The sequence below is a fragment of the Ictidomys tridecemlineatus genome, chromosome 5 (genome assembly GCF_052094955.1).
Source record: "Ictidomys tridecemlineatus isolate mIctTri1 chromosome 5, mIctTri1.hap1, whole genome shotgun sequence".
Taxonomy (NCBI): domain Eukaryota; kingdom Metazoa; phylum Chordata; class Mammalia; order Rodentia; family Sciuridae; genus Ictidomys; species Ictidomys tridecemlineatus.
The window spans coordinates 173,395,986-173,417,630 of record NC_135481.1 but is presented as its reverse complement, the minus strand read 5'-3'; the positions used below and the strand labels follow the sequence as shown (position 1 = coordinate 173,417,630).

General features: G+C 47.8%; 1 protein-coding gene across 11 annotated transcripts in view; it reads left to right on the top strand.

The window, feature by feature from the left end:
- Stk35 (serine/threonine kinase 35) overlaps positions 1-21,645 on the top strand; it is a 174,072-nt gene that overhangs the window by 10,833 nt on the left and 141,594 nt on the right. For 4 of the 11 annotated variants that reach the window (XR_013439591.1, XR_002483460.3, XM_078051535.1 and 1 more), the window contains exon 3: positions 4,171-4,920. The exons of 6 other annotated variants lie outside the window; for them this stretch is intronic. Coding sequence is in view for 3 of the 5 variants with exons in the window: in XM_078051535.1 (XP_077907661.1) it covers positions 4,171-4,883 (713 nt within the window). In the remaining 2 variants the exon portion in view is untranslated. Of the gene's footprint in view, positions 1-4,170; positions 4,921-14,785; positions 15,031-21,645 lie in introns of those variants that run through there. One more of the 11 variants, XM_078051534.1, reaches the window with a different exon arrangement.

The window sequence follows — 21,645 nt, the reverse complement described above, 5'->3', positions numbered from 1 at the left end:
ACTCGGGGGGCACTTGACCCTGAGGCATATTCTGTTTTGTATTTTATTTAGAAACAGGGTGTCACTGAGTTGCTTAGCAGCTCGCTTTTGCTGAGGCTGGCTTTAAACTTGTGATCTCCTGTCTCAGCCTCCCAAGCTCTTGAGATTATAGGCATACGCCACTGTACCCGGCCATGCATGCCACATTTTATTGAAAGATTTCACTAATTTATTTGCACCTGCTTTGGTTTGTTTAGTGTTTTCTCTATCTTCTTGTGAACTATGATGTAGAATGTTTTGAAATATAAAATTATTTTGTGGCCGCCTGCTATCAGACTTGAGGGAACTATCCCAAAGGTGAGCCTGCCTCTTTAATCAAAGTACATGACTTGGCTCTCTGCAAACTGGGAGACAGCCTTATCTATTAGATGGACTTGGCTGTGGAGGCTCAGATCCTACCCATCCACTCCCGGTAGTGCTCTTCTTGAGCAGGTACTTAGCCTTTCTCACCCTTTATTTCCCCACCTAGAAAAAGTACAGAACTCAGTGAGATGAGGTGGCTCATGTAATGACATTGGAAAATAGTGTCTGAAACCCAGTGAGTGCTCGGGTTCATTTCCTCAAATTCTTACTTCCAATGTAACATTCTCAAATGTTTTCTCCCTCTCTAGAAAGGAAGCTCAACTTTTTTTTTTTTTTTTTTTTTTTTTTTTTTTGTACTAAGGATTGAACTCGGGGCACTTGACCACTGAGCCACATCCCCAGCCCTATTTTGTATTTTATTTAGAGACAGTGCCTCACTGTTGCTGAGGCTGGCTTTGAACTTATGATCTTCCTGCTTCAGCCTTCTGAGCTGCTGGGATTACAGCGTGAGCCACCATGCCCAGCAGAAGCTCAATTTTTAACTCTTAATCCTCCCTCCCCCTCCCCACTGCCCTAGTACTAAGGATTGAACCCAGGGGCACTCTATCATTGAGCTGCCTCCCCAGCTCTTTCTTAAATTTTTAAAAATTTCAGACAGGGTCTCACTAAGTTGCCAGACTGGCCTTGCATTATAAGAGTTGCCTATTCCAGTTGTCCATCTTGAATCTCGGAAAATAACCACAGGTGAGGATGCGGACCCACTAGATGCTCTGAGATAGTCCTGAACTAAAATTTCATTGATCACCTGACATCAGTCCCTGCTCTGACTGATGGACCACTGCACCATTTTGGTCTTTAGAAATTGGTGTCATTTCAGAATCTGTTCAGTAATCCCCGATAGCTTGACAATTTTCTGTTTTCCAGTGCACATTTGGTAAATCACTGTAGGTCCCTCTGGGAGGTTGGAGAACTAAGAAATCTAACCCCCTATCTCAGCATTTGTAAAATGAGCTAGCATTTCTCATGGCCAAATATAAGTTGAGCCACAGGTTGTTCCTTTATCTGGTCTAATTTAATAAAAATTAAAATAAACTAGGGCCTTGGCTGGCCAGAGAAGGAGATTCCCTGGGAAGTCAGGCAAGTGTAGAATGGCTTTTGGGCTGCCCTTAAGGTGCACATTCACTTATATCTTAAGGACTTGGTTGTGAAAGCTTGTTTGGTGGCTGTAGTTAACAATTCTGGCATACATTTGACAGAGATGGGGGTCTTTTTAGGTACAGGGGTCACCCCAAATAAAAGCAGCCTGAACTAGCTAGAACATAGGTCTCAATTGTTAACCCCCCTCCCCACAAGAAATATGATGGAATTATTCACTTCTGATCTTCTACCTAACATGTGAGAACTTTATTTTGTGGCCTACAGCCCTGAGATTATTGAAATCATGACTTCCAAGGCCCTGGTTGGGGTGGGTGGCAAGGAGAAGGTTAGTGATGGTCAGTGAGTGATTCCTTCAAAGTGTCTTTATCCTCTGCAAAATGTATTTCATATAATCTGATTTCATTCGTGGCAATTGTGCACTGTAGGTGTATTCTGTTTGATCGATGAGAAGACAGCCACCAAAAAAGATTTGACACTTGGGTTCAGAGACCAGGTTTCTAGCCATTTTCTTCCTTCCTTCCTTTCTTTCTTTCTTTTTTATTTTTAAGAGAGGAGAGAGAATTTTTTTAACATTTATTTTTCAGTTTTCGGGTGACACAACATCTTTATTTTATTCTTATGTGGTGCTGAGGATCGAACCCAGCACCCCGTGCATGCCAGGCGAGCGTGCTACCGCTTGCTTTCTTTCCCCAGCCCCTCTAACCATTTTCTTTACCTCGCTTTTCCCTTAAATTAAAAGTCCACCTAGCGAGCCAGTGGGTAGAGTTGGGGTCTGCACCCAGACTCGCTTCACCATAGAAATGCCCCACGTGTGGGGTGCCGTCCGTGTCCCCTCCTTCCCTCTGGTCCTAAGTAGCCAGGAGGCCCAGGCAGGCAGTGTACCTGAAATGAGGGCTGGAATTCTAACCTCTTTTTTCTGGTGGGCAGCTGTGGGGCTCCAGCTTCTGAAATAAACCCAAGGCCCTTGCGTGTTCAGAGTAGTTCTGTCTCTGGGACAAGTAGCTGGCTCCCAGGTTTTCCATTCTGTCACAGATGCCATTTCGGCTCCTAAAAATGCTTCTGTCCAACGTTTCCCTTCCCCACACGCAGCCCCTCCTTCAGCATCTCTTGAGGTTGGCTCACTCCTCAGAGCAGGGCCTTCAGTCCAGGGGTCCCATCTGCCCCACCTACACACTGACTTCAGGCACTTTTTTGAGCCCCCCCCTCTTTTTTCTTTCCCCAGATTCTTGTAACCTAGACCGACATTATGGTCTGTTTGGTAGACTTGTTTTCTTTTTTCCCCATCAGTTACCATAGTTACGAACTTTGTATATAAAATAATCATCATTCCCCACCCTTCATTTCCCCACCAGAAGTTTCACTGTTTTCTGATGTGGCCTTTGCAAAAGGAATCTGATGACTTTTTAATCTTCTCCTTTCTGGCATTCTTTCTCCAGAGTCTAGATGGATTGGGGCTTTAGGTCACTGCTTCATTTTGCAGTGTTTTTAGGTAGAGAGCCTCAGCTTGCTTGCCAGTGACCTAGAAAGAGGATTATGAGAGGGGAAACAACTGATTTTTTAAAAAAGGAAGCCATCTGCCCTAGACTGGCACTACCTGTATTACTTTATGAATAATATAAACAAATAAATTATATAATCGTAGGGAAAGTGAGGTATGTTAGGGTCAAAACCTAAAGCTTTTGTCAAATAACCAAAGTTCAACCTTGAACTCCAGACCTCTGGCCCTTGCTAGGCCACGTGCTTTGGTTATGTCTGGTAATGTCAGGGCTGTCTGGGGTGGCATGAAAAGCAGCCTCTGGCAGAGGAGGTGCAGCTCCTGTCATTGGGAGGATGGCAACATCATACTGGGACTTGTTTATCCCCTCCTGTGGTTCATTTCTGTGTCCATTGTCTGTGCCCTCTCAGCACAATTACCTTCTTACTTCCTCTTCTGATCCACTGTCTGACCTTTAAAGGGTAATTGGGTCCTGCCCCTTCTGACTCCTTCACCTCTGGCAAGGCCTGCCCTCTCTCCATTGTTGATGAGGTTGACCTTCTTCTGACTCGCGGCTTCTAGTGGTTGCTGTCCTGGGTACCTGCCTCCTTGAAACTCAGCTTTGAAGAGCCAGGCATGTGTTGCCTTCCCGATTTGTACTAGGTGTACAGGGCTAGCAGAAGATACTGCTGGGCTGGAAGGGGTTCTGAAATATTGTGCCATTCTCCCTACGACAATAGAGTCCTCACACAAAGAAGGGAGGGGCATTTGCCTGGTGTGGAGTAACAGTGATGATAGAAGCAGGGAACAACGAACGCTCTATAGCCTGTTCCCGTGCTTTTCCTTGTCTCCTCTTCCCAGCAGCCCTGGGAGGTATGAATGCATGATGCTCCCTGTTCAGAAAGAGTAAAGGAAAAAATGGCTTCCCAGTCAACCATGTAGCAATGAACCTGACTGAGCTACCCAGGCCTCCACACCCCAGGTGCTTGACACCTGTCCCTGCTCCCTGTGCCATCCCTAGACTTGCCCTGTGTGGGTAGAAACTCCTCAATGTCTAGAATTGGCTTGGTGCCAACAGTTGGAGAATTGGAGGAGTTATTTGTCACACACTCTCTTAACTTTAACGTAGTGCATTCTTTGGTTCCAAAGTGATGTGAACATGTCCGTCTCACACTCTTTCCTGTCCTTTGGTTTAGGAGAGAGGATCTTGGGCTGTGCCGAGGAGCCCTGCTATCTCTGGTTTGTCATGGAGTTCTGTGAAGGTGGAGACCTGAATCAATACGTTCTGTCTCGGAGGCCGGACCCAGCCACCAACAAAAGCTTCATGCTACAGCTCACGAGCGCCATTGCCTTCCTGCACAAAAACCACATCGTACACAGGGACCTAAAACCAGACAACATCCTCATCACAGAGCGCTCTGGCACCCCCATCCTCAAGGTGGCGGACTTTGGACTGAGCAAGGTCTGTGCTGGGCTGGCACCTCGAGGCAAAGAGGGCAATCAAGACAACAAAAATGTGAATGTGAATAAATACTGGCTGTCCTCAGCCTGTGGCTCAGACTTCTACATGGCCCCTGAAGTCTGGGAGGGACACTACACGGCCAAGGCGGACATCTTTGCCCTAGGCATTATCATCTGGGCAATGATAGAAAGAATCACTTTCATTGACTCTGAGACCAAGAAGGAGCTCCTGGGGACCTACATTAAACAGGGCACTGAGATCGTCCCTGTCGGTGAGGCGCTGCTAGAAAACCCAAAGATGGAGTTGCACATCCCCCAGAAACGTAGGACTTCCATGTCTGAGGGGATCAAGCAGCTCTTGAAAGATATGTTAGCTGCTAACCCACAGGACCGGCCTGATGCCTTTGAACTTGAAACCAGAATGGACCAGGTCACATGTGCTGCTTAAAATTCAGGGCTGAACATCTTGGGTGTTTTTAAACTAGGTGAGTGCTCTCTTGTCATCCTGGGCCCTGGGTGGGCTCTGGAGAATTGGGGGGAGAAATGAAGGGTTGGTGAGAAGTAAGGGCTTGTTATCTCCCCCCAAGTCTTGATGAAGAGATAGGTGGGATTGTTGGAGACAAATTGGGAAGCATAGGGAAGTCTCTTGAGAGGGTGTTGTATTGGGGTTGAATTTTATAAGTTCTTCAGGAATACCCCATCGCACCCCATCAAGTAATAAATGCAAAAGAGCTGGGGGCTGGGGATGTGGCTCAAGCGGTAGCGCGCTCGCCTGGCATGTGTACGGCCCGGGTTCGATCCTCAGCACCGCATACCAACAAAGATGTTGTGTCCGCCAAGAACTAAAAAATAAATATTAAAAAAAAAAAAGCTATAATACTTCAGGAAATAAGCGTGGCCTAATCCTAACCCTCCAGTTCACACATCCAATTCTCTAGTGTTTAGATCTGACTGTGGTCACAGGTCACCTAACTGCTCTTCTCACTGGTCTTCTCACTAGTGAAGACTAACTGATCTTCTGCTCTTTTCACTCCATGCTGGTCTGAGCATCTCCTCATCATACTTGGAATATGTGGTTTTCAGTGATCTTATGACAGCACATTATATAGACCATAATTTAACCATTCTCCTACTTTAGATAATAGTGTCTCCATTTTAGACACTATAAAGAACATAGTAATGAATAGTCTCTTTATTTCAGTACCAGGGACTGAGCCCAGGGTCTCACTGAGTTGCTTAGAACTCTGCTTATTTGCTGAGGCTGGCTTTGAACTCGATCGTCCTGGCTTCTCCTAATCACTGGGATTATAGGCGTTCACCCTGCTGGAAGTCTTTCTTGCTCAGCAGAATTATTGTGGGTTCATTTGTTGATACTGTGCTCGCTCTGGAGTAACATGATAAGCAAAATCAAACTTTCTCACCTTCATCCAACTTTAAGTAGGGAGCAAAGCATTGATCAGTATTTGTCATAGTTGTTGGTAGTGAATGCAGGAAGCATTAAGGGCAGTTGACCAGGAGGCAAGAATAGGGAATTGGGGGTAGCAGGGAGGATCCCAGGTGGAAGGATCAATTTCTGCAAAGGACGTGGTGCCAGAGAGATCCTGGCACATGAGAGACACAAGAGTAATTTGGGTTAGTGAGGAAGAACAGGGACCTGCCAGGAGAGGGAACCTGTGGACGGAGGTTAATAGGTAGAAAGTCCAAAGTTGTGTGCCCAGACTGGAGTCTTGAGGAGCTGGCAGGGGAAGTAGATCAGAAATTGACCTCTATGTGGGGGACATATTCATGTGCCATTTCACTTCACTTTGACAACCGTGCAAGGGGTTAAGTGGTTATCTAAGATCCTACTAAGTTTAGAGCAGGAACGTGCTACTTGAGCAGCCCCACTTTCTCCCCCTTAAAGTCTGTGGAAATAAGCTGTCCCAGATGAGCTTTACGATGAGGTGATGGGGGCTAGTGCTAGTCCCAGTGGGTCACAAGGAAGGAGCCTCTGAACCACTCAGCCTAGGCCTCCATCAGCCGAGTCAGTCCTACTCCCTTCTTTCCCATCCTCTTCCACCTGATTTCTAGGTGGAATTGGTTTGAACTAAAAGGAACTGGTTAACATCAGTGAATATATTTCTGAGCAAGTACCTAGGTTTAATGCTTCCATCCTCAGACTGCCAGGCTAATTTGTCTGTGGCTCATCGAGTGAGAGGGTTGCATTCCCAAAGTGAGGCCCATGGTCATGCTATATTGGAGACCGGGGGCTTGCCAGCCAGTGTTTGAACCGCATTTCATGCTGTCACTTCTTAGGTCCATCTCGGTTTTTTTTCTGCTTTTGAAAGCCCTCTTAGAATTCTTAGTTTGCCCTTGTATAGGAGGAACACTGTCACTGGAAGTGGGACCTAAATTTGGGTTAGGATTTTGAGGTTGTCACAGCTAATTGAGATCAGTGTTCCCCTTTGGTTATCCACACTTGGGACCCGAGCTGCTTTACAGGGCAAAGGCAAAGTTTTCACTCCTATTTAGGAATGATTCCCTCATCTAAGAAAGAAAGGTAACCTTGAAGAGGGGGAAAAGGTTCAGAACTTGTTTACAGGTGAGTGTTCCAGGCCAGCCATTTGGTCAGTTCACTTTGAGTTTTGTTTTTTTTTTTTGTTTTTTTTTTTTTTTTTTTAGTTTTTGGTGGACATAACATCTTTATTTTATTTTTATGTGGTGCTGAGGATTGAACCCAGCTCCCCGCACATGCCCAGCCCCACTTTGAGGTTCTCACAGCTAATTAGTACTGTACTGGTGGTGTCAGTTTCATTGGCCTGACTTACCCTTTGCTACCCGGGCATTTAGAACTGTGTGCTAGGCCTAAGTCTGTGACTAGAGCTGAACTATGGTGCTAGAAGTTTCCCATTTGTTGACCCATAGGTGAACTGGATCTGGCTGGTTAGAGAATCAGGCTTGAGCTGAAAACATTGAATTCAGGACCCCACCTGAAAAACTGATTTTATTCACTCTGTATTTATTAGGAAACTATTGCCAGATATCATTTCAGGCACAGACAGTACATTGGTGTATAGAATACACTTTTGCAGTTGAGTTTATATTTTGCTGAGAAAACATGCAATAAATACAGGTCATCTGAAGAAGGCACCAGTGGAGGAGGGAAAGAGAATGTTGGGAGGTGGGTGGAATGTCAAGGTGAGTCTCCTAGAGACAGTGACCTTTGAGCAAAGGTTGGGAGTTGAAGGAGGGAATTGGATTTCTTTAGCATCCCAGACAGAAAGACTACAGCCAGTATAAAGGCCTGGCAGCCAGATGGTAGCCAAGAAGTGAGGATTGGAAAAGAAGATGCAGAGGTAGCTAGGAGTCAAACAGCGGAGGCCTTGAAGGCCATGATAGACAATTTTGCTTTTGGTGTGGGTGAAATGGAAAGCCGTTGGGGTGTGTTACTGTAAGAGTATTTCGCTGTGCTAAAAATAAGCCATGGGGGGAGCAAGTGAGAGGATGAAACGAGAGTCCCCTGCAATCCAGGTAAGAGATGATGGCAGCCTGCAACAGTGGAGGCCAGGAGGGGATGATTGGATTTGGGGTTCTATTTTGAAGTCAGAACTAACAAGATTTCCTGTGATTGGATATGAGGTCTGAGAGAAGGAATTAAGGATGGCTTCAAGGTTTAGGCCTAAGTAGTCAGAAGGATAGAGTTGCCATCAAGGGAATTGGGGAGACATTGGGGAAATGGGTTTGGATGGAGAAAGTTGGATTTAGTCCTCAGCAGCTTGGCACACCATTTTAGAATTCAAGTACTGACGTAGAGTAGGGAGTTGGCCAGCTCTGGAGTTCGAGAGAGGAGTCCAGAGGACTACTCTAAATAGTGGCCATTGGTTAAAACCAGTGGCAAACAAGAAGCCATTGGTGATCTTGGTCAGTTTTGGTGGAATAATTCTGAACCCGAGTAGATTTGAGCAGGCATTGAGAGGGTTTGGAGATAGAAAATTGATCAGTTACTCTCAAAGTTTAGGGAGTAGGCTCCAGGGAACTTTTGTTTGTAATTACGAGTGGATATTTGTTAAAAATTAAAACTGAGAAATGTTATTAAATGTCACCCTTGAATGAATAAATAACATCATAGCTAATATTATGAAAAACATTTTCAGAAACATATTTAGTAAGTAGTAAGATACTTTTGTGTGTTCGCAAGTCTCTTTAATGTCTGCCTTAGTAGTCAGCTGGAGGGCTGGGGATATGAGCTCAGTTGGTAGAGTGCCACCTGCCTTGCAAGCACAGGGCCCTGGGTTCAATCCCCAGCACCACACACACACACACACACACAAAAAAAAAAAAAAACAACTAGATTTACATTGGCTTCTACAATATAATTGTAGTGTGACATATTGCTTCATGCAACTTCTGGAAAACCTCATTGTACACCTAGGAGACCAAGTGAACAAAATCAGAAATGTCCTGTTATCATTTTTAAAGGCTCAGCTGCACAGACAAACCAGAGAACCATTAGTAAAGATGGCTTTTTCTGAGGAATTTTGCTATGAATAGGAGCCAGGAGGTGGGTGGTAGCTAGAAAACTAGAAATAAGGAGACTATGCAAGGTCCCCAAAGAAGGGACAGAACTTGTCTGTCCTGATTTCCTAGCCAGCTTTCCTGTTGGACTTGTCACAGTTCAAACTAGCTGCATATATTAAGGACACTTGACCCCAGTATTGACGTGAAGAACACCTTAGCAGCCTAGATTGCACATTTCAGAGTGACATTTTAGTCATGGATAAATGATTATAGCTTTTCACAAAAAGGATTGAAAACTTGTGTTTTCCTTGAAAGGATTGTTGACTTGGGACAGTATAGGATTGAGTCCTATTTCTGTAGTTTACTGACTATGAGGCCTCAGGCAAGTTCTTTTACCTCTCTGGGTCTTGGTTTTATCATCCCTAAAATAGAATTGGTCATGTTTATCTTATGGAGATTGTTGGAGTCACAAGAGTTGTGACAGAATTGTCTATAAAATGTGTAGGTTAAGTGCTATGCAGTAGGTTTTTGGATAAGCACTGTGGCAACACTCCATTCCCCTCTGAAGGCCCTGATGTTTAGTAGCCTTGCTTCTGGGGATTACTGAAGAACTTTTCTTTTAGGACAAAGCTGTATTCAAGGCCACCTTGTCCAATTACTTGTTCCAAAATATTGTATCTATTTTTAACTACTATGTAATGATAGGTCCTATCTCTCCCTTTTGGATGACATTTAATAATTCCTAATGGATCTCACCAGCCAGCCACAAGCCTTACCCCAATCCGGAAGCCAGCCAAACTGATCTTCCAGGTGCCACCGCCCACATGTTACTAGGGAGGATGTTGTGGGATGAGGGACACTGCGTTCATGGCCAAATCTGCTGTCTAGTATACAAACCTCCCGTTACTAGGGCCTTTTGAATCCAAGCCCTCAATGACGTCTATTTGGAGTAGGCAGCTAAGAGCTGCCGAAGGAAATCAGATGTTCATGTGACCTGAAGGGTCATAGAAAATATTCTTTGCTTCATGTGTGATCTTGGTCGTTGTCTAGCATCACAGAACTACGAAGAGGCAAAGCCTAGACTGGAACCCAAGTCTGAGTCCTTGGCTGAATTTGAGTCCCTCATTGAATTCCTAAATCATGTGTAAATTTTAAATGTTTCATGATTGAATTCATAAAGATTTGAGCATCAACTAGACTGAATTTCCTGCACACCCAGCCCCGGGTATTCTGAGATGAGTGACAGAGATGTGAGGCACTGGCCTCCTGTGGGAGGTAGTTTCTTCTACTTAGAAGGTTCAATCTGTTGCTAAGCCACCAGGTAGCCTGAAGGAACGCATCAGCCAGCAAGCTTCCAGGAAAGGTGTAGCTACAAGGAGCCTGGGTCAGTGACTGATTGTGGGCCCCAGAAGCTAATCCCAGCTTAGTCTTGAATTGCCTGGGGGGAAGGGTGGCAGGAGGGACATGCCACCCTGTGCCCTAAAGTAGATTATTAGACCCTTAAGAACAGTGGCTTTATTTAAAGTAAAGAGATCCTTTGGAGGTCAGGGGTTACATATCTATTGATGATCAGTTCTTTGATCCAGGCCTATATAGAACTTCTGAGCCTTTATTCCCTGATCTCTTTTGAGGCCCTGTCTCTACAGTGGAGGTCACAGCTTTACCTGACCCTGTCTCACTAGCACTTTACAGCTGTGCCAGGGGAGAGGGACAGTGAGCCAAGACAGTGTTTGGTTTTCTCTTCTCCCAGGAAGTTGAGCTCATCCTGCAACTGTGAAGACCTTGGTGAAGGCTGGTCCCTTGGGGTCTTGTCTCTACTGGTGTTTTACAGAGATGGATCCCTGGGGTTGTGTCTAGTGGTTTTTGGAATCTCCCTCTCCAGGTGGGAGGGCTGGTGTGTCCGTACGCCCAGGCAGCTCTCCCGGGGCTGCTGATGCTGTCTCTTGATGGTTGCTGCTGCATCAACAGGAAGAAGCTGAGCTGTCAGTTATGTAATGGGGCTGCTGGCCCCTGGGGATCATCTGTCCCTTGAAACTCTGCAGGACATGAAAGCATCTGGGAGGGGACAGGCCTGCCCCTAGGCTGTTGACAACAAAGCCCAGATGCTGCTCACATTCTCTCTCTCCCTGGCATCCTTGGCTCCACACTGCCGAGACTGCATCCCTATGGGTAGGGCAGAGGGCATGGAATCGTCCAACTATGAGCAGAGTTGCCTGGAGGTTCAGGGCGCCTTCATCTCCCACTTCCTCTCACCCCAGGGACCCAGAGACACTCCCCACTCACAATAATCACTTCTGGTTACCAAAGCCTGCTTCAAGGGTCCCCTGACTCGTGAGGGCAGTAGCCCTGATTTTTTTTTTTTTTTTTTAAATCTACCGCACTCGTTAAACTCAGCACTGTACTTCTTGTTATCACCTACCATCTGCCTAACTGTTCTGTTATTTGCCCTCATTCTGCAGATATGGAAGCCAAGAGTCACTTTCTTAGGGTTTCGAGAGTCAGGATTTGACGCTAGGTATATCTGAGATTTCCATTCTTTCTTTTTGCCTCTTGCAGTCTCTTGGAGAGCACTTGTGATGGGTTTGTACAGAGGCAGATAGTGGGTTCCCCTCTAAGAAGTACCACACTGACAGCCCTGTAGGCCTAGTGCATAGGCTGCTGTGGGTGTCCTCTAGAGTCTGACAGCTGATGGTAGCCAGGCACACTGCAAGACCACCAGCCACTCCTTCAGTGGAGGTGAGCCTGCAAATGAAGCCCCAGACATTGGTGGGGGATGCAGAGCTGGGACAGTGAGGCACCCACACAGCCAAGGTTCCAGCAGCAGAGAAGGGAGAAACCACACAGGCAGACAGAGGTCAAAAATGACCAATAGGTACCAAAGCACACTCCCAGCTCTGGAAGAAAGCATGAGGCATTCAGGGAATGGTGACAATGTAGGACCTCCTGCCACTCAGTCATGAGGAAGGGGCTCATGAGCAGAAGCCATCCTAGTTGTCTCTGATCCTCAGGCAGAAGCCTTTTCCAAGGAAGTTTTAGTATCGGAGAATTGACCCCAGAGGAACTTAACCACATCACCAGCACTTTATATATTTTTTTATTTTGAGACGGGGCCTTACTGAGGCTGGCTTTGAACTTGCTATCCTGCCTCAGCCCCCAGAGCTGCTGGGGTTAGAGCCGTGTGTCACCACGTCCTGCTCAAGGAAGAGCTTTTAAGGTTGATGGGGAACCAAAGCAAGGTGGCAGAAGTTGCTGTGTTTCTCACTGACAGACTTTCAGCCCCCTCATTGAATCTTGACTAAAACAAAGGAGGACATCAGCTTGCTGCTGTGATAGATGGGCCTGCCTGCAGCCCCAGGGTGAAAAATTTTGGGGCCAGGTCAACAGAGGGAAGCCTTTAGAGGAGGTAGGATTTAGGGCTGGATTCTGAAGGAGGCTTGGTGGTGCCTTGGAATTGCCAGGTGAGATGTGAAGAGGTCACGTTTCAGGGTGCAACCTGTGGCTTTGTTCGGCTGCTGGAAGAGGTGGCTGTTCTGAGTGTAGAGATGGGCTGTGGGCCCAGGCCTGGGGAAGAGTGCCCAGGTTTCTGTCTCCCTAAACTAGGGCAGAACACAAGCTCCTAGCCCCTGTTTTCATTTCCACTAGTGAGTCCTCTGGTATTATGAAATCAGAGGAAATGGAGACCTGCTCCAGCATTTCTGGGGCTCAGAGGTATGGCAGGCCTTAAAACTGCCAACCAAGTTTAAAATAAATCAATACCATAAAACACTGCAATGAATTTCTCAACTTTAAAGGAATTTCACTTTCAGTGAGAGGTGCCAGGGGAAAGCTATAACTCAGCCCGCATCATACACAGGTCAGAAAGCATTCGGTATTTTGTTTCTTTGTTAAAGAAAGTGATGTCTGGGGACTTGGGAGGAGTGGATTAGAGCCACCCAGGCACCCCATAGTGTACAGTGAGGAAGATGGAAGTGCTCCTATTTTCCCAGGCTGCAACAACTCGTCTCACTGTGTGGCCAGGGCAGTTGTTTTCAGAATTCAGAGGCTTGGTGCTATACCAGCTTTGGTGTATCATGTTGGATTTTAACATTGATGATCTCTTCTTAATGGGAGAATGACCAAGTCGATGCAAGCCAGCTGACTCATTCTGCATCTCCTTCCATCCTTGGGAAAAGGACACCCTTGACAACTACATGCAACACCCTCCCCCTCCCTTCTTGTTTTCAGACATGCCTAAGACATGCCCTTCTAGAACACTGAAGTCTGGGGCAAATCTGAGGCATGGGGTAGGAGTATTAGTGCTGTCAGATTTTGGCAGACTGCATGGGCATTACCAGCACAGCCCAGCCCATTGTACCAGACATAAAGAGAACTGGAAGTCACAAGTAAAAGAGTCATTTGTTGTTAGTAACCAGATTGCCTGCTTGGATCTGGTGAATATTTGAAGGGAACCTTTGGTTTGCATGGGGTAGCAGAAGTACGTTTGAGTCTACCACACCCCAAACAAACAGCAGGGTGACTTTTACCTTTAATAAAACTTGTTCTGGGGCTGAAGCCAAGTGCCTAAACTGAAATCCAGATGTCACCACTGATACAATCCAGAGGTCCTCCTCCCTTCTCTACCTGGAGCATCTAAGGGCCTGGGCACCAGCCTGGCGTGGCACAGAAAGGCTTCAGGGAGCACTCAGCTCCTGCCTCCTCTTGAGTGTATCCTGTAGCAGTGCCACAGCTATTGCTAGAATCCAGTTTCCCATCTCCTAGAATGAAGTTGATGCCCTAGGCAGACTAAATCGGAGTCTTGTGCAGCCTTGACCCTGGGTGAAACGGAGCTGAGGTTGGAAGGATTGCTTCTGATTCGCTGGTGCCAGGAACCCCGGGTGTCCTAAATAAGGGGATTTGGACAGATTCAAGCCATTTCATACTCCTCACTTGATTCCACTCCCCAACAGTGTCTGCAAAAATGCCATACCAGTGGTTCTCAAACTCTCGTCCACAGACCAGCAGCATCACCTGGAAACTTGTTCAAAGACCTGTTTCATGCAGCCCATCTGGGGAGGGGCCCGTGTCTAGCCCTTTAGGCATTGGTGATGCGTGCAAAGTGGGATCAATGCCTCTGCAAAATAGCAAAGGCAGTGGACCACCTCTTGTGGTGCAGACTCTTGCTCTCACCTTTTGCTTTGAAAAGCTTGGAGCTAGGTCTAAGAGGGCTGCAAAGTTCTGACCCTGACTTCTGTAGTTTTGTATGTTGGTCTCTAGTTACCTAGCTCTGTGACTCTGGCGTGGTCACTCCTACTCTCTGATCTTGGTTTCCTAATTGAGAGAACCAGGGTAACAAGGACCATTCTTAACCCTCTTCCTCCAGCTCTGGCATGTTCCTCGTTCAGAGGTGTTCATGATTCTAGGACCTGGGACAGTTTTCTTTTGTTCAGCATGCCTACCCACCCCGCCAGCCCTCCTCTGTGAATTTGCCTTTAGGCTGAGGCAAGGCCCTGTGGCCTCCTCCTTGGGAGGAGGAGGAGGAGGAGGAGGAGGAGGAAGAAATAATTTAACTTCTCCATGGGCTTCTCCAGCTCTGGGGAAGTGCTTCCAAGCCATGGTAATGAAGAACCTCTTAAGGTGATCAAAGGGCAAGTACCAGTAGGATAATAAGAGGATCTCTGGGAGTCTGCTGAGAGGAAGGGAATCACCCCTAGGGAAAGGAATACACGGAATGGTGAAGCACTGATGCGATGCACAGGTAGGACCTAGGATTAGACATGACTTTGAATCCTGGCTTGATTCACGTATTGAGCACCTGCCACAGGCTTGGGTTGAGGAGGTAAGGTTGTTCCTGACCTCTGTCCACTTAAACCCTAGGCAATCTTGAGGCCTTGGAGGCCAAAGTTTCTGACCCACCGAAGTTGCTAGCATGAGGATTAAATGGCACCCCATTGTGGAGCGGAGGAATCCCAGGCACGTGGCAGGTGCCCCATGGATGCTGAATCCTGTCCTGTGATGCCAGTTCTTGTCCCAGCTGGAAGTGGAGACAGACTTAGCATCTCGAAATGTGTGCTCGTTCATTGCCTCCCCTGTTCCCCTTGCTAATAAAAGGAAAAACACCAGAGGGTCCATTCTGTTCTTTTTGGGGGGCGGGGGACCAGGGATTGAACTCTGGGGAACTGGGGCACTCAACTACTGAGCCACATCACCAGCCCTATATTGTATTTTTATATAGAGACAGGGTCTCACTGAGTTGCTCAGCACCTCGCTTTTGCTGAGGCAAAAACTGGCTTTGAACTTGCTCTCGGCCTTCCAAGCCACCAGGATTACAGGCACGCGCGCCTGCCCTATTCATTCTTTATTGATTGCTACATACCATGCACTATGGTAGGTGCTCGTAATGCATTGGTGAGGAAAACAGAATGGTCCCCACCCTGGAGGCACATAGTCTCCTCAGTTGGAGAGAAATGTCGTAAAGGAGTACTACTTGGGAATGGATGAGAAAATAGCAAAAATAGGGGATTAGCCCAAAGAAGGTTTCTTTGAGATGGTGCCAATGAAGCAGACCGGAGGATGACGCTTCTGCCAAGAGGGAGAGGGAAACAGGAGCCCGATAGGCCAAGCTTTAAGGTCACTGTAAGTGATTGTGCAGCAGTTTGCTGTGGGTGGAGGACAGCCCTGGCTGCTGTGCGGTGTATAGAGCTGGAGGGAGGCCAGGTAGTGATGGCAGAGGGCAATGAGATCAAAGTGTGTCTGGGGGGTTCCTGAGGGACTGTCAGACTCAAACCAAGTGAGGGAGGGGTAGCTCAAAGATCACTGTGGTCTCTGGCTCTCACATTGGCTGTGGGGACAGAACTATAAGAGCTCCTGACCACTGTAGAAGAGGTATTTGGGGAGTGTGGAGAGTGTTAGCGCAGAACACCAATGAAGTCCTCCTTGCTCCTGCAGGTGTCTGTGCTGGGGTGTTATCAACAGGGTCTCAGAGGGTGGTTGAATCTCGAATTTGGTGCTGAATGGAGGGCACCTTCTCAGCATGATGTGGTCTCTGGGACCCCGAGACTTCCTTCCTGGCCTTTATTTGGTGGCTACATGTAGTGTTTTGTTCTTTCACTTGTAATCCAAGTGAAGGTGACTGTGTCTGGCTCTGTGTTTTTATTTGCATATGCAGTCTGCTGTGATCAAGAATCAAGAACATAGCATTTTGGTTTTGTATTGTTTTGCTTTTAGAGCCAAAAACCTGAGCAGGGTCTTGTCCCGGGGAAAGCCTGGTAGTTCTGCCATGGGAGCCAGCGTCTGGCTCTCTTTAGTTTTTGAATAGTTATATAACAGCAGGACCATGATTGCTAGCTGTAAAATTGATTTTGAGAGTTACTTTAATTTGCATTTGGGAAATACTTTCTATTTTGGGTTAAGGAAAGGAGTGCAAGGGGGGAGGTGGAGGGGGAAGGTCTCTGGGTAGCTGCCTTCAGGATGCTAAGTGCAATTCTAGGGCTGAAGGGTGGCCCTGTAACCTTAAGTGACATCTAGCTGGTGGGGAAGGTGTTCCAAGGTCACTCCTTCAGCTCTTCTTCCACTCCAGTTCCATTCCATGGAACCCAGGAACCCCTGGGTGTTTCAAATGAATACTGAGCCCTTGGTGCTTACTGGTGGTCCTGCGTCCACTGTTCTTGTTTCTGCACAAGGCCTGCGCAGACTGCAGTCATGGTGAGGCATGAGAAGAGGGGTGAGGGCATGACAACCTTAACTTGCTGAGCGTGTGCTATTGTTCAGACCTCTGCTCTGCTTATCTTGTTACACCTTTACCTGTGTCCTGGGTGTCTCAACACCCCCTACTTCCATTCCATGGAGAGGAAGTGCTACATGGCCATTGAGGATCAGCTCAGGGGATAGAGGTCAAGCCCAGGCTCTTTTCCATTGAGCTTCCAAAGAGAGAGTGTCTGGCCAGCACTCTCTCTCAGGGCCACTAGGAGCCAGGAGGAAGGCATGCTGGCAAGTGAGGAAGACATGTGGGACTGAGATGTTTCACTGTAGGTGACCTTGAAGAAAGGAGAACAGGCATGGGAGGCTAGCAAGGGAGTGGTGCCGGTGCAGGCAGAGCAGTGGGAATGTTGGAGAGCGGATCCCAGGGTGGGTTGTGCAGGGCTGTATTTTAGGAGGGTGAATGAGTAGTAGAGGGGAGATCACACCTGGCAGAACACATCTCCAGAAGGTGTGAGACTGCACAGCCACCTTGCAGAACGTTAAAGTTCTTTCTTCAACTTCAACTGGATAGGATGATCTGAGCACCATGTTCCCATAGTGGTGTCAGGGTGTAGGGGACTTGCTGTACTCAGCCCCTCTGCCCCTTACTGGCTGGGTGAGTCAGGCAAGACATCTGTCTTCTCAAGGCCTCCATTCCCTGTCAGAAGTGCAGGCTGTGTGCACTGTGTATTGTGTCCCCAGCTCCAGCTCACAAACAGAAACTTGGTAATGGTGGCTCCATTCAGCAGCCTCACCTTGCTGTTTTGTTTTTGTCAAATCCTCTTAAGCTAATCAAGTGTTTTCGCTTTGTTTCTTCTCCCTAATAATTTGTGGTACCCTTTTTTCCCCAGGAGAGCCCCAAACCCCTTAGCACGTGCCCGCTGAGTTCCCCGTGGCTTGCTGGGCTTCGTCCTTGTTGCTGTAACCAGAAGTCCATATGGTCTCCTCTTGCCTGGACCACTCTGTAGTCACAACCTTGTTTGAGTTTTTCCTTTTATAACCACAAATTGTCCTGTCCCCATATGGAAAAGTGACCTCTCCTCTAGCTAATAACAGGGACTTAGGCATCTTCCTCCTGGCATGGGCCCTTAGGATAGCTCCCAGGATCCCCGCTTTCCCTAGGGCCCTTTCTCTGCTAATCACGGCCACCGCAGCTGAACCCAGCTCCGTGGGGACCCGGGGAGACCGTCACAGCTTTTATTTCAACCCCCCACTTAATAAATTGAGGAGGGGAATCGTTAGGGTATCCATATCACTAACTGCCAATTACCAGGGCTGCTTCTAGGGACAAAAAGTTCTCTGCTGGTCTTGAGTTCCACCCAGGACCTGTTTACCAGCTGAGGTGCTTAAGGGAAACCTGGGCCCCAGTGCCTCAGCGCCTCTGGTTTCTCAAGGCCAGAAAGACCAGGTTTCGGTGGGTCTGGGTTTTCAGACCCAGAAGGGATGACCCTGTGCTACTGCTATTACCACGGACACCTCCAAATCTGGAATCTTCGTCTTGCCCAGTGATGACTCTTGTGCATTTGGGGAACTTGGTAATACCAGCATTTCTGATAGTACACTCCAGGGAATCAGACTTGAAGTCATGAAATCAGCAGTGGGATGACATGGTTTAATGATGTGACTAAGTCTCCTTGCCTGAGAGCTTCCACAGTAACCACTCACGTCAGTTGGCATAGACCTGTTCAATCCCCAGACTGAACTTCCTCGCCCACTGAGTTAAAGCGGACGTCTGCAGTGCGCTATCCTGGCTCTCAGGCCTGCTGATGTCCCTCAGTAAGCCCCACCCTGCTGTGCGTTGGGCCTGCCAGTGGTGCTGCTGGAGAGTGTGTCCTTGCTGAAGGTGGACAACTGATGGGGCACAGAGCCACCTTCTCTCCGTGGCATCCATCCCTTTTAAGTGGGGATGACACTTAGGTTGCTTGAGACCTCTGGGGGAGAGACCTCATTGCCTCGCTGCCTCCTGCTAAATGCTCATTGGCCTGGAGCCGTGGGGAGCCCTCGTCACACCCACGGGCTGTGTCCTGGTTAGTTTTGCCTCCTAGAACAGCAGCCTACAGAGGTTCTCCTGCTTCCCGTACTGTTTCATGGACCCATCTCTGAATCTGAATAGTGGGATATTTTATTTTACCAGAAAAATGAATGTGACTTACATTTCATGATCCTTCAGAAGGTTGTAGAACCTTTGCCACATCCCTGACTGGTCCCGAGTCCTTCATTGGACACCTAAAGAAATGAAGTTTCCAGAGAAGCAGAGCAAGCCGAGGTTGGAAGCCAGGTCCCCAGGCCATTGGGCCTTCATCATTTTCTTGCTTATTACCTTAGCATCTTTAAATATGCTGCTACTTAGGAGCCCAAGACTCGTGTTGTGCCTGAGCTGTTACAATCTGCCTCTCAGAGGCTCCTTAGAGCCAACCCCCATCTCCAGTCCTAACTTGCTTTCATGAACTAAGTCCCTGTGGCTGACTTAGGGGACGGGTTTGAGGCCATCTATTCACACCTGGATTTCAAGGGCCTGCTCCACATAAACTGTATTTGCAGATGGTTAGATCATCTTCTCCCTTGAGGGAGGGCCTCCTGAAAGCTGGTGGGAAGGGGATTGGAGAGCTGGAATCCAAACAGGAGGCTCCTGTGATCCCGAGCAGCCCACGTCTCCCACCATCCGAAGGTGTGAGAGCACAGCAGCATGGTGAGAAATAGCATGGCCTTCAGGGTCAGACCCAATCCTGGCTCTGTCCCCTACCAGCTACCTGCGCATGGAGAGGGGGCCCAGCCTTCCCTGCACCTGCTTCTCGGATGTTCAGTGGGAGTGTGTGCAGAGCACTTGGCAATGAAGTGGGAACTCGACCAGAGCAGGAATTTTTAACCATATTCTTGTTGAAATGGTCTCATTGAATGAATGATCCTGTGAAGCTCATAAATTAATTTTGTTTTCTGGCCATTTCTATTCTATCACTCACTCAGTATCTGGGCTCCCTTTAAACACCTAACACTGCTTGGTAACCTGAGAGGCCTGGGAGAAGCAGCAGACCGTCCATAAGAAAGCTTGTCATCTAAGGGGATGGTTAGATCAGAGTACACGGTGAGTGGGGTCGCAGGTGTACATGCCTGATCTCTAGAGAACAGAGAAGAGGTATGTGGAGGGACCCGGAAGGGTGAGGGCTGAGTGTCAGCTGGGGTGAGGGGGAAGTGAGAAGACGGACATGAGACCAGGTCATCCGTCTAGGATTTTTGTCTGCACAAATGATTATTTGTGAGGATTTTGTGGATTTTCCTTTGGTGCTTATTAGATATGGTTTAAAGTGATCATCATAACTTATTAAGTGCTCTTTGCCACACTGCCTATTAATTTGCTATTACTGGTCTTCACATCTGAGACTTAAGGCCTTGACTAGGTGGAGGTCAGACCTGGTCATGGGGAGAGAGCTTTTGGATCTTCCTACTGCAGGGCTCATACCCTGGACAGAACTACCAAGTCATCCTCCCCCCATGTGTGGGGCACGCTCCTGGATATCTGCCTGTGGTCTTCCAGTTGTCACGGACTCCTGTGAAGCTGCTGCCACGTGTGATCTTATACTTACTCTGGGGTCTTAGTCCCCTTTTCTGTTACACCTTGCCCCTTAGAAGTAGTCCTTAAGCACTCTCCCGCTCACTGTCTACCCTTGGTCTTCAGACCCTGACCACAGGACACACGTGTGCTGTGCTGTGGCCTGCGTGCAGCACAGTCATCCTGGGTCTTGCCCTACTTGAAGCACCACAGTTGCTAGCTCCGGGGCACGGCAGGAAGCTCCACTCCGACTGATTGGAAGAGACAGGGGTGCTGGGCCCACTGAACCCTTAGGGCTTGTGTGTTGATGTCTGAGTAGGAAAAGTCAGATGCTTTGGTGTACTAACCAACTGAAGTATGATTCAGTTGGAGTTCATCTGTGACCCTGACTATCTTTCCTCTGTTCACCTCGGATGCCTGTTTGCTTCACATCATGATATTCTGAGAATTAATAATACAAGCCTCAGCTTGCTCATCTGCAAAATGGGGATAATTATGTGAACTTTTGTCTAAACAAAGAAGGCACAATCTAAACAAAGAAGGCACAACTTAAAAAGCCTCATGGGGTGTCTATTTTATTTAGAGGTGGAGTCTCACTTAGTTGCTGAGGCTGGATTTGAACTCACAATCCTCCTGCCTCAGCCTCCCAAGCTGCAAGGATTGCAGGTGTGCGCCACCACACTGGCTATAGAAAAGAAATTTTTTATATAGATAAAAGGAAATGTGTAGAGTAGAAAGAATCTGGGCTTGCAGGGGTATCACAGATGCTCGAGGTCCCTGTCTGACCAGCAGGTAGAATTCCCTGGTGCTCCGTGCCACTCTGAAGCTTCTGGGGGTGAGGGGCTAGTCTTCTAACACTTTCAGCAAATAGGTCCTGATAAACAGCCAGGTTGTATTTCAGCTTTCTGGCAGAGATGCTGAGAATACTTCTCCTCCCACCTGCTGTCCCTGGACCCATTGTGACAATGTGTGGCCTAGGTCCACATCCTTCCGAGCAGGGATCAGAGGGCTGCTCTCCCCACCACCTCCACTTCTTTATTCTCATCTCCGTGGTGAGAACATAGGACAGAAATATCCTGAATTAAGCCTGGACTCGACATTAAGTTATAGGTAGTCCAGTCTGTGGCACCCTAAGAACCCAAATGACCATCAGCACAGATGGAGGCAAGGTCGTTTGAGAGCCACTCTGCCAGGTGCCTCGACTTCTCACTCCTTGCAGCAGACCCCAAAGGACAAGTAGCACCATTTGCGTTCTCTAGTAGGGAAAGGAAGCTTGGATCATGGAAGTGGCAAGTGAGTGGCAAGGCTTGGAATTGAACCCTCAAGTGCCCGCCATGAAACCTGTGCTCCTTCCCTGACAGAGCCCTGGAAAGCCTCCCACCCACACACCCTATACTGGGGGCTGAAACCGGGGCACCTTACCACTGGGACATCCCCAGCTCTTATTTGA